The sequence below is a fragment of the Prionailurus viverrinus genome, chromosome D1 (genome assembly GCF_022837055.1).
Source record: "Prionailurus viverrinus isolate Anna chromosome D1, UM_Priviv_1.0, whole genome shotgun sequence".
NCBI classification, from domain to species: Eukaryota; Metazoa; Chordata; class Mammalia; order Carnivora; family Felidae; genus Prionailurus; species Prionailurus viverrinus.
The window spans coordinates 74,735,250-74,753,437 of NC_062570.1; the positions used below are offsets into that span (position 1 = coordinate 74,735,250).

Here is an 18,188-nt window from a genome sequence, read left to right on the forward strand (position 1 = left end):
TCCGTCCGCGTCCAACGCCCAGGCTCAGCGGCCGCTCCGCCCGGGAGTCGAACCAGCGCCCCAGCGTGGACCCTGAGCGCCGTCGGAAAGGCGTTAGCGCCCAAGGGGTCACAACCCAGCTTGCTGGAAGGAAACTTGGGGACATCTGTAAGGAGAGGAATAGGAAAGACCCGAGGAGAAGCAGTAAAGGAGGTAGAAGCAACTCGCGCTGTTTTGGAGGAGAGTTTCTAGACGGGTGTGTTAAATTCAGCAGAGTATTGAGAAAGATCAAGACCAAAAATTGTAGTTAGATTTAGGAAGGAGGAGGTAACGGAACTTCAAAAGGAAAATTTCGGGGAGCTAGAAAGGGAAAATGGAGTCAGGAGGAGCCTTGTCGAAAAACTGGAAGATGTGAAGGTTGGTGCAGCATGCGGGGAGGAGTTGCCTTTTTTTTTTTTTTTAAGGTGGGGCGCCATTAACTGTTGGTGGGAGAGAGAGAGGAAAAAGCTAGGTCAGAAAGAGTTTGAGAACAAGAGAGGGGGTGTATACAGAGAGAGGGCGAAGAGATGCAATTTGTTGGCTTTGTCTGGTGTCCTTGGTTTGTGAATTACTTTCCTGCATTATCCCTGTCTTGAACCACTGAGCTTAAAAAGTCTTAGAAGATAGGTACTGAAACTGTCAGAAGGGTGTGTAAGCAGGAGGGTGACTGTATTTACAGGAAGAGCCAAAGGCTGGAATGCTGTGACTCAATTAGGAGAATAAAGTAGAGGCTGGGCAGTGTATTTATTCATTCACCAAACTTTTGCTCAGCATTGACAACTTGCTAGATATTTTTCTGGGTCCTAGGATACAGCAGTGAATAAAATAGACAAAAATATCACCTGTCCTAAGGCTGTCATTCTTTTATTAGGAGGAGAGCAAAACTACATATAATAAGTAAATTAGATTGTATGCTGGAAGGTAATCAAGTGTTGTGGGGAAAGGCAGGGTAAGGAGATCAGAGTAGTCTCCTTGAGAGGTGAGAGAGTAGGTGTTCTATATTAGAGGGCATTCAGTTCAAAGCAAGGTCCTAAGACAGGCTTCAGTTCAAAACAGCAAAGGGGCCAGTGTGGCTGGAGTAGAATGAAGTAAGAGGTGAGGAAACGGTAGTAGGCTAAGTCAGAGAAATAAGGGGAAGCCATAGATGGTTTAGGGAAGTGATTCTTACGGTGTGGCCCCCAGACTCAGCCTCAGCATCACCTGGAACTTGCTAGAAAGATTCTAAGACCCCATCCCCAGACTTAGAGAATCAGAAACTCTAGGGGGAAGGGGGATTCAAGCAATTATTTTTGACAAACCTGGGTGATTCTAATGCATGGTGAAGTCTGAGAACCACTTTGGTGCCTTTGTAGACATTTGTGACTCTGTCTTGTCACTGCCCTCCAGCCAGAGCCCATCGAACACACCCACACTTAAACAGGTTGGGCTGATTATTCCTTGCAGTGAGGGCGCAGACGCTATGGAAAACCATCGGGACTGTTCAGTAAGGCTGTGTTAGAGGGACCTATCGTAGGATTGAGGCTTCGGGTGACTTGGGAGAGGGTTTAATGAAGTGACCCTTCACTTTGGATTGGGTGCTATCAAAGCAGAGACAATTCTGTGATTGGATATCTCCGTAAATATAAGATGGGCAAATTGGAGCAAGGCTAAAGCAGTAATTGGTAAAGAAGTAGCAGTTACTCACTAGCAGACAGAAGAGGATGTTTGGTATTACATGGGCCGCACAATGACCTTGATTTGTCTCTGCTTAGAATTATGAAGTGGTCTTATTTTGTCTCATTTTATCATGGTCTGAGTGACCCTCTCTGATGTTTGTGTTCTGTGAGGTTGTTTCATCCATCAGGAGAATAACAACGTAGCTGTGAGTGCCAGGTCAGCTTCTAGTAACACTGAGAGCTTTCCTAGATGAGTCAGACCAGTTCCCAGATGTCAGGGGTTAGTTTTTTTCTTTCTTAGGCTCTTACCCTGAGAGAAAAAGGAAGGCTCTTACCCTGAGAGAAAAAGGAGGATTTTGAACAGAGAAGTGATGTGATCTAAGTTTTAAAAGAATAGGTCTGACTGCTGCATTGTGAAGAGACTGTATGTGGGGCAAGAGAGGAAGCCAGGAGACCATAGGAGGTGAGAAAAAGGTAAGAAGATGGAAAGATAAGAGGCCTGTAAGAGCAGTTCAGGCAGATCTAACAAACCTCGGAAACAATAGGACTCCCAGGGCCTCTCGGATCTAACAGATCTTGTCAGAAATCCATTAATCAAGGATTAGAAGTGAGGTTTGAGCAACGTTCTTCTTTTTATAAAGGAACCTTTTATGGAAGACACCTTCCATCCAAACAGCTAATTCTCTTCTGGTTTAGTCACTATGAATGACTTATAGACACTGTGAGCACTTTATGCCAGTGTGTGTGTGTGTGTGTGTGTGTGTGTGTGTGTGTGTGTGTGTGAAGCCATCATTTCCTGTGTGGAAGGTACATCGCTAAGAGTTTTATGTGCTTTATCAAAGTCAATCTTCACAAAGCTCTATGACCTAGATAGAATCATCTCATTTCTACCAGTGAGGAAACTGAGGTTTAGTGTTGTGTTACCTATTTCCCTGTTTCTGAGATCCTGTTGAGTAAGAGATGTATTGACAATGTTTTAGGAGAGAAAAGATTACAAAATTAAATATAAATACCCATTTTAACACTTATACCTATTTGAAAAGAGCTAAAATGTGAAAAAGAATGCCCCTTAAAAGAGAGGGTATATGGTATAATTGGCTCCATTTTACAGTCAGGGAAACCAAGACTCAGGTTAAATTATTGCAGAAGGTGGTGTCAGAGATCATGTCCCTAATCTGTGCATTTTGCCGCTTCTCTGTGTGTGAAATTGTGATGAAATTTTGTGATTAGTAATCTCTAGCGAGCTAGAATGCTGTACCTATTGGTACTCAGTCATAAGAGGAAGATTGGGTAGTGCAAACATTGGCTGACTTCTGATAGGACCCCCCCCCCCCTCACACCCAGAAATTGTCACTGTTAGGTCCTGTGACCTAACCAGGCTGAAACTCAACTTTTCCCCAAGCACATTGTATCTTCCTTGCTTTGTGCCTTAATGCCTGCCTGGGATATTTTATCATACCCAACTAATTCTGTCTCCTCCCGGCTTCCTATCCCCAAAGACTGTAAGATCCTGGCAGATAGCTGTCAAATCTCACTTATCTCTGTATTCCCAGTGCCTGGTATGCCTGAACGTATGCATACCTTCAGTCTTCTAATATTTGGTAAGTCTGCTGAATGAATGAAAGTATAGGGTGACCACAGCCATAGGGAGAAGATGTTATAGTGAACTAGTTCTCAGCCTTATTTGAGTTGCAGCCTTAAAAAAAAAATCTGTTGAAAGATACAGGCTTGTCCCAGAAAAATGTGAATGCCAACATAAGCAATCCATTTTGTGCTCAATTTCAGGAATGTTCATGGATGCACTGAAGCCCATCCCTGGACACTAGTTTAAGAAAATGTAGTTGGTGGGAGCATAATTTGCCACAAACTTTGGGCAAAGCAATGTGACCTACCTTTGACTCTATAACTTGACGTTTGGAAATTTGTCTTAGAGGAAAAAAAGTACACAAGATGAGCGTACAAAAATGTTAATTATATTAAAAGGGTAAAAAAGACCCCCAAACTAAGAAATGGGAAAAGTGTATATTCTGCATCTTTGTTTGCAGCTTGAGAAAAATCACAAGAATGGCTTGTTTAAAATTAGATTTTTTTTTCTTGGTGCTCTGCTTCAGATCTCTATTTATAATCCTTTGCTTTCATAGTTATTAGTCCTATCAGACATACTATTCAGGGATGAACTGGTATTCCAAATACCAGACACATGTATCCTTATCATTTACTTCAGTTTCCCCCCTTTTTAAAATTGTGATACATACACATAATGGTTGATTTACTATCTTAACCATTTTAAAGTATACAGTTCAATGGTATTAAATACATTCATAATGTTGCCCGGCCATGACTCCTGTACATGTGCATAATACTTTTTATCTTCTAGAACTGAAACTCCATATCCACTAAATAATATCTTCGTATTCTTCCCTCCCCTCAGCCCCTGGAAAGACCATTCTATTTTCTGTCTCTGTGATTTTGACTTCTCTAAGTACCTCACTAATGGAATAGAATAAACAGCCTAGAAAAAAAAATCCTTGCCTATGTGGTCAAATGATTTTTGACAAGAGTGCCAAGACCATTCAATGGGGGAAAGGACAGTCTTTTCAACAAATGGTGCTGGGAAAACTGGATAACCATGTACAAGAATGAATTGGACCCTTATTTGGGGCACCTGAGGGACTCAGTCAGTTAAGTGTCCAAGTCTCGATTTCGGCTCAGGTCATGATCTCACAGTCATGAGATTGAGCCCTGCATCAGGCTCTGTGCTGCGCATGGAACTTGCTTGGGATTCTCTCTCTTTCTCTCAAAGTAAAGAAACCTTAAAAAAAAAAAAAAAAGAATGAATTGGACCCTTATCTCACACCGTATACAAAAATGAACTCAAAATGGATCAAAGACCTAAGTGTAACACCTAAAACAACGAAACTCTTAGAAGAAAACATAGGGAAAAAAACTTAATGACTTGGGATTTGGCAGTGATTTCTTGGCTATTGACACCAAAGGCAGAGGCAACAAAAGAAAAAAATAGGCAACTTGGACCTCATGAAAAATTTGTAAAACAGGTGCATCAAAAGCCGGTATCCTTTACTTAGATGCATGGGGTTTTTGTTGTTCTTTGACCTACAGCGTAATGTTGCATCTTGGGCGATCCTTCCACAGACATCCTCCATCTTTTATGGCCCTGTTTTCCTGACCTTAAGAAAAGAAGTTGTCATATTTCTTTCCTAAACTAGTTCCTTTCTTGTAAGGATTTTATATATCCTCTCTGTTTTCATACCCTATCTGACCTGGAACACCCTTTTTGTTATCTTCTTGCTGCCTTACTGGTTAACAGGTAAAAAAAACCCGCAGTGCTCAAAAGAAATTGTCAAAGGAGTTTTGTTTGGCAATCACAGCATTGTTTACGGTGGTAAACAATGGGAGAAAACCTAGATGTACATTGTGTCAGTTATGAATTTATCACCCTTCAGCTCCAAGTTCACCATTCACTGCTTGCTCTTCTCTAGTGGAGCTGGACCTTGTAAATATTTGTTCCTTGCTCGTGGGCATGATGCTAAGTTTTATCAATAGAGGGCCTTGGGGAGATACTGTAGGAGGAAGAAACTTCTCTTCCTGGTTCCAGCGTGCTTTTGTTCTTGTGCGGTGTGGCTGCCAGTGGCACATGGGGGGTACCCAGTGGTGCTCACCCCTGTTGAGTTTCAGTGGCCTCTCTGTGGGCTGTTTTCCGTTGAGTTTCAGTGGTACCCCTGCCACTAAAACAGTTTGCCATTGAGGTCCACCACCAGCACCCTACAGGGTGGCTTCCTGGTGTATTCTCCTGGCAGACCCAGAGGCTAGATTCTCAGCAGGGATCCGCAAACCTCCCAGAACCCCCTCTGGAGACTCCCGGCAAATTCCACCAGCATCTAGGGTCGTTCTCTAATTGTTAGGTCTGGCCTGCAGTTGACTGGATGTCTCTACCACCCAGTTAGTCCTGGCCACCACATATTCAACAAGTTTTGGATCTCCGCCCTGGAGGTGAGGGACTCTTCCAAGTTTGTTTCTTTCTTGGGTGCTTTGCCTCAGCCCTAGACGTGGTGGCTGCTCCTTAGATACACTATTTCTGTATTATGGGGAGCTTTCTACCTTTTCCTTAGTTAATAATTCTCTCTATTAAGCTTTCTCTGTGGAAATTGCTGTGTAGTTTCTGTCTCTTGACCGATCTATTCATCGTTAGGAGAAAGAGGAAATAAGTGTGGAGTATTAGGTAAGAATTAAAAAAGGATAAGTTAGATTTCTGCCTCAGCCTAGAAAGGACCAACTGCTACGGGAGTTGCCTTCTCTCCACAAACAAGTAGAAAACTGCACAAAACCTATGAAACAATTGTCTTCAGATCTTGCATAAGAAGCAGCAGCATGTGAACTTTGAAAGACAAGAAATAAAGGAGATGGGCCTTAAAATTGCCCCCGCCTACTGCCCGGAAGCAGTTTTCAGACTGCAGCATGGTGGGGTCACCTAAACCGAGACTAGTCTTGCTCAGTTGTAAAGAAAGACAGCAGGGTACACAGGAGGCCAGAGTGCCAGGAATTTGCAGGATGGAGTCCTGAGAAGGAGTTCCACAGGGAGAGAACTCTGGAGATCTCCGTAGGGGTCCTTGTGAGTCTTTGGCTGAGTTGGTGCATAGATGGGCTCAAACTCCATGAGGCAGGATAAGAACGGCCCAGAAACAGCAGGCCAAGCACTTCTGGGAGCTCCCAAAGGTGCTAGGAGTTGTGGAAAATTCCACAGCATCAGAGAACGCTCAGTGGGCATTAGAGGGGCGGTAGCTCATTAGTGGGGATAATTACCCCCAGAGCAAAAGCTGCCTTTTGTCCACCATAACGAAGCTTAAAACAAGCCCCAGAAGAATTAAACTGATCCCAAGCATCCCAGAAGAAAGTCCCACACTACTGAAAGGAATATAACGAAGTCCAGCACATAGCCTGTAAAATTCACCATGTTGAACATGCAACCAAAAGTTGCCAGGCATTCAAAGAAGCAGGAAAGTGTCATCCATAACGAAAGGAGAAAAACCAACCATCGAAACAACCCCAGAAATGCCAGAGATGATAGATTTGCAGATGGAGTCCCTAAAATGTTTATTATCAATCTTATAAAAATGCTCAAGGATGCAAAGGGAAACATGAGCATGATGTGGAGAAAAATAGAAGAACTTTTATTTTATTAAAAAAATTTTTTTAACATTTGTTTATTTTTGAGAGACAGAGGCAGAGCACGAGAGGGAGAGAGGCAGAGAGAGGGACACACACACACAGAATCTGAAGCAGGCTCCAGGCTGAGCTGTCAACACAGAGCCCAGCGTGGGGCTCAAACCCACGAACCGCAAGATCATGACCTGAGCCGAAGCTGGATGCTCAACCGACTGAGGCACCTGGGTGCCCCAACGAAAGAACTTTTAAAAAGACACACATTGAACTTGAGGAGATGAAAATTACAGCCTCAGGTGAACAATGCATCATATGGGATTCACAGAAGATTAAGACACTATAGGGGAAAAACGAGTGAACTTGAAAAAGCCAGCAATGGAAACTATCCAAAATGAAACACAAGGAGAAACAAAGACTCAAAAATGAACAGAGTAGCAGCAAGCCGTGGGACATGTTTGTCCTGGTTACTGGTCTCCTAGACGTGTACGGGAGGTCATGGAGAAAGGGAGGCAGAAAGAGTATTTGAAGAAGTGTTAGCCGAATATTTTTCCAATTTGATGAAGACCATTAAACCCACAGTTCCAAGAAGCTCATCGAACCCCAGATAGAAGAAACTTGCGGAAAATTACATAGTCACATCAAAGTGAAATTGCTGACAACTGGTGATAAAGGCTTTTTAACAGGCACTTACCATGTGATTCAAATACCCCTCCTGAGTATTTACCCTAGGGACGCTTATGTTCGCCCAGAAAAAACTTCGCAAGTATTTATAACATCTCTATGCATAATAACCCCAAACTGGAAGCAACCCAAATATTCTTTGACAGGTAAATTGATGAATTGCTATGTCCAGGTAATGGAACATACATTCATTCAGTAAAACAGGACAAACTATTGTACAACATGGATGAAGCTCCAGAGCATTATGTTCAGTGAAAGAAGCCAGTGAATGAGCTTATAATTCTCTTTACATGAAGTTCTGGAAAATGCAAAAGCAGATCAATGGTTTCCAGGGGGCAGGGAGGTCATGGGAAGGAGACTGATTGCAAAGGGGTACAGGGAACTTGTGGAGATGATTGACGTTTTTTCTCTCTTGATTCTGGTGGTAGTTACAAGATTGACACATTTTTCAAAACTCATCAACTACACACTAGAAAGGAATGCATGTTATCATATGTGATTTATACCTCAATAAAGCTTATTATTTTTAAAAAAAAGGGTGTGTTTAGATTTTTTTTGTTTTTTTTTTTCAACGTTTATTTATTTTTGGGACAGAGAGAGACAGAGCATGAACAGGGGAGGGGCAGAGAGAGAAGGAGACACAGAATCGGAAACAGGCTCCAGGCTCCGAGCCATCAGCCCAGAGCCCGACGCGGGGCTCGAACTCCCGGACCGCGAGATCGTGACCTGGCTGAAGTCGGACGCTTAACCGACTGCGCCACCCAGGCGCCCCAAGATTTTTTTTTGTTTTTATCCATTGACTCAAGAGCCTGTCCGTGATGTATTATTGTGAACAGGAGAAAAGCAAGTTGCGTGGTAGCATAGGTAGTTTGATCACCTTTGATAAAGCAACGCTGAACAAAACCCCTCTATATCCCTCTACGTGTGTACTGATGTTTGCAAGCTGATGGAAGATTCTTTGCCAGAAGGGTACACGCCAGGCTTGGTTACATGATGGGGTTGGGAATTGAGGGGGAAAAATGGGGAGGTTGTTAAATTGTTCTTATATGTCTTTTGGGTGGTTCCATGTTTTACAATGAGCACCTGTTATTTTCATATTTTAAAAAAGTATTGAGAGTAAAGAGGATATCAAAATAATAAATAGAGAGGTGTGTCTGTAGGAAGAATTCTGGTGGAGGGAAGGGTCCATTGTGACAGTACAGGGAGGTCAAAGGGATGAAGGTGAGGTCATTAGACTGGGACAAAAAGATCTTTTGTAACTGCTGAGAGCATCTAAGTAGTGGTGAGGGGGCCAGAAGTCATAATGTGATATATGGAGGAAAGTTGGAGATTGGGAAGAAAGGCTCTGAGTGTGGGCCATTGTTTAAAAAGTTTGGTCATAAAGGGAAATTAAAAAAACAGGTTAGGAAGGAACCACAGCATCGGTTGCAGGTTTTTGTGAGGGAAGGACAAGGATACTTGTGGCTTCTTGAAGGCCAAGAGAAGAGAACCAGCAGAGAGTTATTGACCAAAGGTACTGAAGAATGGTATAAAATGCTGGTGACAGAGCCCTTGAGATGATGAGGGCTTTGCAGGGACAGAAAGAAGAGATGTCTCACTTCCCTAGAATTCAGTTTATTCCCTTCACAGCTGTCATAGACCTAGGAACACACCCTGCCGAATCCCTGTCTGTAGTCTAAGGAGCCCAGCTTCCTAACAGATAGCTGGGCCCTGAGTCCTGGCTTTCACATGGAGCATCGGCTGTGTGACCTAGTGCCAGTCACTTAGGCTCTCTACACTTCAGTCTTCTGATTAGTAAAATGGACTTGGTAATAATACCTACTTCCTGTTGTTGCTGTGAGGGAATACATACAAAAAGTTTAGTTCGCTTCTCAACCACTGGTCTGGGGGCAATATCTCTGACATGTTATGAGTCTGGGCCATGTGACCAATGATGTCACAATGCCCTACTAGACTTCATCTTCTCCATTAGGGCGTTGCGGATCCTTTGGAGCCAAGGACTGGAACTGCCATGCAAGAACTCTACCAACTGAGGGTTTCATGAGCGCACTCCCCTGCCAAGATCTTGGTGAATAGTCTTTCACTGTGCAATTGTGTCTTAGACATTGTTTTACTTGTTATCATGATTGTGCTTGGCTGGATGCTTTTTGTTGGACTTGCATGTTACATGGGCACATTTCCAGAGTTCACGGTAAGTAATGACCCTGCCTGTGAATCCCTGGTAGTAGTCAGTCCTGGCTCTGACTCCACCTCCCAGCCAGGGTTTCTGACCAAATGGGAAAGACAGTTGAGGCCTCATCACTAATTAGATGTCAGGGTGCAGTGGGAACAAAGTTGGCTTCCCAGGCTACTTCTCAACTCACTGGGATTATCTTTAAATTCCACCCACCCCTTGGGTACAGAACATTACTTATTTTAAATTTATAAGGGGTCTGCTGGAGAAAGTGGATTTCAGGCAAAGTAGATCAATGGTCGCCGGCTAGAAAGGGAAGGTGGGCATTGGTGGGACCTTCAACAGTCACAGTCACAGACAGAGGCAATTACCTGCTAGGCCAACAAGTAGAACCGCTTCTGCCTTTAAATTTCTTTCTGACTCAGCCTCCAACCCTGAAGTGGAAAGAGAAGTGGCCTGTTCAGGAGAGCAAGACACGACTGAGGAGCCTGACTTTGGATGAAGAACCACAACTATGAGTGAGTGGTCAGGTCTGCTGGACTCAATTCCTCTCTTTCCAGAGAACATGGCAACCCCTTGAAATCTCAGTAGGAAGTTTATATTCCCCTGGGAAACAATAAACTGTAGAAAGGGAAGTGGGTTGAGATACGTGGTGGGGAAAGAGAATTCAGTGAGCACTGCTTTGGACAGCAGGCCAAGGCTCAAAGATTTGTTAAGCACATCTTACTGGTATTCTTTCCAAAGACTATTCCTGTCTATTAACTTATTCTCTCACAAACTCTGTAGTAAGTTGGACCAGCGTTTTTAGCGCCCCTTTTGGCAGATCCCAAGACAGGTTCAAGTTCTAACTTTGCAACTCACTAGCTACGTGACCTTGGGAAAGTTTAATCTCTCTAAACCTCAGTTTCTTCATCTGTATAACGGAGATATCTGTGTATCTTACTGTTTTTGTGCGGCTTGCATCTGGGAATTCATGTAAAGCATTTGATGCAAAGCATTTACTAAATGCCAGCTTAACAACTAAGCAAAATAATGAACGGGTCCACAAAGATTTAGTGGTGACAGTAACCTCAACTATTTACCCAAGGCCATACAAATCAATTCCTTTGAGAAGCTGGGATGCGAGCATAGTTCGACTTAACAGCCTCTTGCACTCGTTCCACTAGACCAGCCTGCCTTTAGGAGACAGGAATAGCAGTATCCTTTTCACAACCGTCTCCTGGCTTTCTTCCCTCCCACTCCCTTTCACTCAGATCTGGTTTTTCAAAGGTGTTCCCACCGTTAAAGAAACTTTACTCTGAGAGTCTTAGTAATGAACTGATAACAGGAGCAGATTTTCTGGGAAGCTACTCTGGAAAGCAGTGGTATCAAGTCCTAACCCCAGGTACACTGAGAGCAGGGCATGAGGGTTTGTTTGTTTGTTTGTTTGTTTCCATCGGCCCCAGAATTCCCATGCAAGTGTTGACCCAGCTCGGTCAGATCATTGTTGGGGTGGGGACGTAGATGGAGGCCCTGGGCACTTGCTTAGCTGAGGCACTGCCACCCTGATCCTGACCAAGCCACTGGAAATGTTCTGTGCCTCAGGTTCTCCAGCTTTGAAATGAGAAGGACAGCCTAATGCCCTCTCTTCCCTTTCCAGGGAAGGGAACCCTACACGATGAGGGTTTAATTGTGACATTTCGCGAAATGTGAGATGTTCATTTGTTTGGTTTTTTGCGAATAGCCTAACGATAGTCTATAAAGTAATTGCTCATAGCATACCTAGCCAATCCTCCCAATTAATCCAGGGTATTTTCTGTTTTGTTTTGTTTGCATGGCACTGCTTTTTGCATCTGATTGCATGAAAGCAACAGTTAATATTTTGACAGGTGATGAGTCAATAAAGTTCTGATGCCAGCTAGATCCTGACCGTGTAGAGTCACCAGAGAACAGGGCCCTTCTTTTAAGGGTTCTTTGGCCCCAACACACCAGGCATCCTGGCCAGTTGTCCCATAGTTACTCACTCTGACGGGTCCCTCCAAGGTCACAGGAGCTGATGTCACAATTGGTGTCTGAGCTCTGCCCCCTAAAATGGCCATGGCCAGCCATTTCAGTTCACACTAGACCACGAAGCCCCTCAGCCAGGAGCTATCATGCTGGGCGATCCGCCATCCGGTCTGGAATGAAGACAGCCCAGCTCCCAGGACTCAAGGAATAGAGCGCCACACCTTTCAGAACCACCTGTTTTCCCCAGCACATCCCACCAGTGAGCAAGAAGCCCCACAATGATTGTTGTTTTATGGTTGCTTCTCATTGCAGGAACCATGTGGAAAGGATATAAGTATCCCCCAGGAGGGGTAAGTGTGCTTTCAACTTTGTTCTCTGTTCCTCCTTTGAAATTTATTCCCCCAGATCCATGAGCTGAGCATCAAAATCCAACTTTAGAAACAAATCGTCTTTTCTTGATTAAGAAAGTGGTGGTAGCTTACCTGCCTCTATTGTTGCTCGCTGAGAGTTCCCTCTTTCACGTCTTTCTTTTATACATATTTTCCTAAGAGTCTTTACTCTTACATTTTTCAGTTTTATATAACCTGGAGGTAGAGAGGCAAAGACTCAGGCAATGCTGTCTGACATGGGTGACCTAGTCTTGTGCTCAGGGGCCATTTTCAGTGCTGGGGTCTTCAGTCCCATTTCTTAAATCAGCCCAGACCAGCAACCCACCCTTAACTCTCCTTCATCAAGTAAAGGGTGGTCTATAAAATGGTTCTGGTGCTAGAAATCTTCTCTCGTCCTATTAGACCTTGGATATGTGTCCTTTCTCTGCCTCTTGTCCCCTCCCACATGGCTAAGCCCCTCTGGCAGTTGAGGTCAGAGACATTAAGAGACAGAATTGGACAGAACCACGTCTGCCTGTCTTTGGCAAAGAAGGCAATTACCTCAGCCGCACACTCTGGCAGACACTAGAGAAGGCCCACCTGACATTCTTTTGTCCCCCCAGACCCCGGTGGAAATAAGCAAAGATGATCCTGGTGAAGTCATGCAGCTCTGAAGCTCACCTGGCCTGCTGTAGAGCTCCTGTTGTTGGTTTCGCATAAAGTAATTGCACATTATTTTGTCACATTTTATGTAAAAAGTTACCGTACTTTTTAAGATGAAGAGCTGATATTCTGTTAGCTCAAAACAGGGAGATGGGGGAGGGTAGTTGGGTTAGACGAACGTGATTGGGTGCCTCTGTTTCAGTCTCTAAGACTGACATTAAGACTAAAATACCTAGTTCAGTTTGTCCCCTATTCTGAATCCTTAGGGATAGAAATTCTCTAAAGCTCCTTTGACCTAGTTCCCGGGTGTAGTCTTCCTCCTGCATCCAGGGTCCAGGGTCAAAAAAACGTTCAGAAAAGGCTAGAGATTGCAGCAACTTTAAGCCTATCTTTTGGGGATACTCCTGTGTGGCCTTTTCTCAGCTGTTACCAACAACCTTCTGTGGCCTTTTCACAGCTGTTATCAAGAACCGAAGGCTTACACTGTGTGGGGGAAGGGATGTCATTTTAATATGAGGTGCTAGATACTAAATTAAACATTACTTTAATTCTTATAAGCTTCTGAGCTGGGTACTAGCCTCATTGAACAAAATGTTACAAATGAAGTTGAGAGACTCAAGTATCTTACCAGCTGCACAGCTCTGGGTTGGAGTCAAGATCAAGATCCAGGCCTTTTCCTTGGCATGCTTTTATGTGCCAAGGAAAAGAGCCAAACAAGAGACTGGAATATCGAAGATCTTGGCTATCTCTTGGCTCAAGTGCCCCCTTCATTTGAATAGCCAAGAAGGTGCCTGATGATTCTTTTAGCAGTAACCACTGCTAATACGGGGCAGCATGCATACATAGAAACAAAAGCTAAGTGCTCAGTCCTCAATATGATGCAGTTTGAGTTTGAGACCAAGTATGGAAACTTAAGTATAAGACCCATGCAATTAATCTAGGTGTTTCAGCCCTAGGATATTCCTCATAAGCCCTCTCTAGGGGTGGTTTGGAATTTTCTGACCTTAATGGGGTTGGGGGGGTGGGGAGGGGGAAGAACCCAACAAGAACAAGTACTTCTAAAATAAACTGTATGGAATTTTTCCCATTCTGTGGCTGCTTGAGGATGACTGATAGTTCCATCATTCAGAAGTGCATCCTTACCACCAAAGTAGATCTTTTTGGTTATGTAGATAACATTTTGTTGAGGACTATTTAGCACACATTTGCTAAACTATTTTTAAGTGGCCCTTTGCACTGAATGAATTGCCTTTTTTTTTTTTTATGGAAAGAAAAATGAATTCAAAATCCATTAGCAACACTGGAATCCTGAATCCAGGATACTATCTCTTATAAGGCTTCTTATATGACCTAGACTCAACACATTCCATTGAGCTAAGTGCCTACATTTTCTGGCTCCATGGCTATACCAACTTGCCTCCTGAATATCCCAAAGGACTCATCTTGTCAGTTGTTTCAAGCTCTTTTATTACAGGGGATCAGAACCTGTGCTCATTTTCTTGACAAGAGGAACTATACACCCAGTTCTTCTTCCCTCTGGTTCCCTGAATATACCTCCAAACAGTTCTCGGGCCTTCAGAGTAGCTCTCTTAAGCTGGTGGGGTGCGGGGAGATGGGTCAGTTGTGGGGGTTGAGCAGAGGTCAATGCGTCAGAGGGAATGAACAGGTGTGTGTGTGTATGTGTCTGTGAGTGTGTGTGTGTGTGTGTGTGTGTGTGTGTGTGTGTAAGGAAGCACACCCCATCTCAAGTCTGATGAGTCAGTCTACTGAGGTTTCTAGCTGGAAAAATGTTCAGGGTGATGAAAGAAGGAATATCTGAGTTTTGGTAAATAAATGCAAACCAGTGAAAATATCAATAAAATATTTTTAATGCCTACAATTTCTTTTATACATAAATTGCAAAACTTTCACCTGTATATGCAAAAGTAGATTCTCTTGCAGGTCAACAGCACCAGAAAACAAGCTAAACTATGTAAATGTTTTTTTTTTTTTTTAACTTGATTTGTCCATTATGTAAAAGACATGATGGATTTAATAACTTCAAAGAAATCTATATCCCACTCTTAATCATACACTAAACACCTGAATATTTATTTTATCACATCCACTCACAAAATAAATAGTAGTCTAATATATTCAGCACATTGAAAATAAACCAACCAGTTTCTCTTCATATATTTATTCTCTTTCCAAACATGTTTTGGTCTCCTGCTATATCTCAGAAATGTACTAATAGCTGCTTTTAAGTTACAAAATACAAAACAGTAATTTCTTGGAGAAAATCTTGGGGTAACATTAAAAAAATGGTATTTCGAGTTCCCATAGACTTTCTTTTTTGTTAACAGTCTTTGAACCTTCTCATGGCACACATGTAAGGCTGTCTGTGACATGTGGTACCCTGGCCTCCAAATGGACGTAATTGCATTTATAGTTTAGAGAAAATACAAAGACAAGTTTTTGAAAGTAGCCTTAAAAGAAGAGTGCCCCTTGCTTTGACATAGCAATATCAAAAGCAAGTGGGACTGTGCAATCAGAGCCATATGAGTTTTATGAAAACTACTTTCTTTTCACATCATCTGTTAGAGAATGCCACACCCATGATCATGTAACATTACAATCGTGAAATAACATTACTACATTCGTGAATTAACATTACCCAATAAAAGGCACATCTTCAGATATTGAATTAATAAAATCTGAAAATCAAAACAGTAGAGGATACATTAAAAACCAAGCACTTAATTTGTAAACCTTTATAAAATAACAGCTTATTCCAGTTTCTTCAAAGGTTTGTGAGCTTTTTGTAAGAGCCGTCAGGAATTGCAGAACAAAACGGAAGACAGGATTTGGAAACAAGGCCAAGATGAATTTAAAAGACTTTCTCAGGACTTTCTTTTTAAATGAGCTACAGAAGTGCCCTTTTATAATGTTGATGCCGAGGAATAATATAATCAACATCTGTAGAAGAAATGCACTCAAAAGTGGTAGATGCCTAAGGACACGACCTGACTCTTCCTATGAAGTTCTAGAACTTTTATCTAGCACAGTGGTGCCTTTCTGTACAAATAACTGCACGTCGAGTAAAGTGCTAGTAAACATTAAGCCACCAGAAATCTTTCAGCTATGATAAGCACTTGATTGTAATAGATTTTCAAAGAGTCTAAATACTGAAAAAATATAGCCCAGAAAACAACTTTTGTAGGGGTGGGGCGGGAGGAAGCACAAAAGTGACAGCAAAGGAAATAATGTTCCAAACCTGTTTTGTTACGTGGAACACCACACTACCCTTAAATCAATTTCACGGAAGATATTTTGAGATGGGCGAGAGGCAGTCAACAGGATTTTCTGCCAGTGTGACAATTCTATGTAGATCATTAGAGTGTTACTCCTGGTGATGAAGACCTCTTTCAGAGGATCCAGCTTCAAAGTTAAATGCTTGCACTTTCGAAATGTGAAACTCAATTCGAAATGAGTCAGAGTCTTAAGGGACTAGGTCAAATGGTTGTCCCATTAAGGGAGGTAACAACAGTAATGTATACCACCCAAACTTGGAGAATAAAGAAAGCTTTATGGATAAAAAGGAATACACCAAAACAACTTTTGGAACTGTTCTTCAAGCTTATGTCCCACTGTCCCCAACCCTCCATATTTAGAATTAAGGACAAAAGCTCTCTAGCGTCATCATATCTCATTTTCTGTTGCTGACTTTTCCTTGAGACTTGGCTTCTCTCCAGCCAGAACCTAGGTCAGCCTGATTGGAATTGCCTGGGTTTGAGGCTTAAGAGATCTCAAGTGTAAAAACAGGACTTGGAAAAAAGTGAGAATGAAGAAAGTTCCACAGCCCGGTAAAGCACCAGCAGCAGGGAACGTCCTTTTCTACCTGGGAAAAAAATCTCTTCACAGTGCATAGTTCGAAATAAAAGTGCAATATGGGCAAAAAGAGAAGGTGGTGCTCTCAATACACGTGAATTTAGTTTTTGGCTTTTGGCATTAATTGCTAAAGAATTTAAGATAAAATGCAGTCGTTAACATCAAGAGGTACAGGGGCACCTTTTTCCAAAATATCTTTATAGAGAGGGAGGAGGGGAGTCTCACATGTCACTTCCTTATTTTTTAAACTATTACTCTTCCAAATCTAATGTTTGAATAAAATAAGCATTTTTCTTCAGTATAAAAATGACTTTTCTTAGATAAAAATCAATCAGCACAGTGACCTTGTCTATTTTACGCTAAAGCCAACGTAACAGTAAATTTGAAAGGAAAACCTGGAAACAGATTATTTTTAAACTAAATGGCATAACTTGTATTTTAACTGGAAAAAAAAAATTCGTTAATTGCCTTACCACCTAAATTAGTGAATAAGAATGCTCGGCATCCAATCCATGAATAATGTAAAATACGATATAATTTATTCTACTTTTTACTTCAAAGTCACAGAGATGACATCCATACGATAATTATAGAGCCTACTCTACATTTTCAAGTTCTCAATCCAAACATATACATTAGGACAGGTCACTTTATTGCTGGCAACATTCATGGAAGGGCCAGGTTCCTCATTAAAAGACAAAGTTTGATTGGGAGCTGGGCAGTGCTCTACTCACACATCAGCAGAACATGAAGAGGCAATCCTTTTTTTTTTTTTTTTCCTTTTCAAAATAGCAAAGGAACAATGTAAGATTGGCTGACAGTGAGCGGCCCCCGTTAGAGTGCATAGCTCATCAGGATCAAGGCGGGCACCTGTGAACAGTTAACTGCATAAGCACGCTCACTGGGCATTCTATCATCTGCATTAGGTTCAACCCTGGAAAGTATCTGAAAATACTTTATGCTCCAACGACAGCCTGCAAATAACAGTATGCATTCCTTCTCCTTGAGTACCCAAGTAGAAATTAAAATCATAAAGGGGCTTCTTCATTCTGAAGGCAGGACCTCCTGGCAGCAGAGTGTCTCCAGAATTTCACAAAAATAATAAAAGCAGCAGCTAACGCTTCTTCAGCTTCTTGGCCTTTCGACGCTTCATTTCTTCTTCTTCACGTCTCATTTCCTCTAAGTCCTCCTGCATACCTAGTCTTAAACTGTCACACACAAAAAAAGAAAAGTACTTGTCAATATACATGGCATTACCAGCCTCTTTAAAAATTAAGAATGAAATTTCAACTGGGAGCCCATATGGAATGTGCTGAGGCATTAAAAACGCCTCAAGGCTTTACCACTGAAAACAAACTAGCAGGAATATTTTTTACTAGGAGCCTCGGCCACTGATTCAACTTCTAGCAGAAAAAAGACCTCACATAAAACCTCAACATAAAATACATTAACATTCCCATTAAAGTAATAAAATATAAATTGTTTATCACAATGGCTTTTAGAAATAAAAGAAAATTTATTCAATAAATAACATTCTATTCTTATCCCTTCGCATCACTTTAGTTGGGTATTTTATGTAGTTACATGAAGGGA

At 42.2% G+C, this 18,188-nt stretch overlaps 2 protein-coding genes across 5 annotated transcripts in view; one reads left to right on the plus strand and one right to left on the minus strand.

Moving 5' to 3' along the window:
• Positions 1-15,572, plus strand: MISFA (mitochondrial sheath formation associated). Of its 4 annotated transcripts, XR_007156215.1 has the most exons (6): positions 11-192; positions 9,508-9,726; positions 10,134-10,226; positions 12,007-12,044; positions 12,686-12,783; positions 15,503-15,572. XR_007156215.1 is itself a non-coding variant. In XM_047877549.1 (5 exons), the coding sequence occupies exons 2-3, from the start codon at positions 9,658-9,660 to the stop codon at positions 10,224-10,226; spliced, it is 162 nt and encodes a 53-aa protein (XP_047733505.1). In that variant the 5' UTR covers positions 11-192; positions 9,508-9,657; the 3' UTR covers positions 12,007-12,044; positions 12,686-12,797. The 4 variants fall into 4 exon arrangements, 2 of the variants coding, with proteins under 2 accessions (XP_047733505.1, XP_047733506.1); XR_007156216.1 differs by lacking the exon at positions 15,503-15,572 and having other exon boundaries at positions 1-192; positions 10,134-10,238; positions 12,686-12,797; XM_047877549.1 differs by lacking the exon at positions 15,503-15,572 and having other exon boundaries at positions 12,686-12,797.
• Positions 14,576-18,188, minus strand: part of SPTY2D1 (SPT2 chromatin protein domain containing 1) — a 21,887-nt gene continuing 18,274 nt past the window's right edge. Inside the window, exon 6 of the mRNA XM_047877540.1 lies at positions 14,576-17,803. Coding sequence (XP_047733496.1) covers positions 17,710-17,803 — 94 coding nt within the window. The 3' untranslated portion in view covers positions 14,576-17,709. The remainder of the gene's footprint in view (positions 17,804-18,188) is intronic.

Coding starts and splice junctions, on each gene's coding strand:
- MISFA (XM_047877549.1), top strand. CDS start 9,658: ATGATTGTGCTTGGCTGGATGCTTTTTGTTGGACTTGCATGTTACATG. Junction 9,727..10,133: donor GCACATTTCCAGAGTTCACG/GTAAGTAATGAC, acceptor TTTCTGACTCAG/CCTCCAACCCTGAAGTGGAA.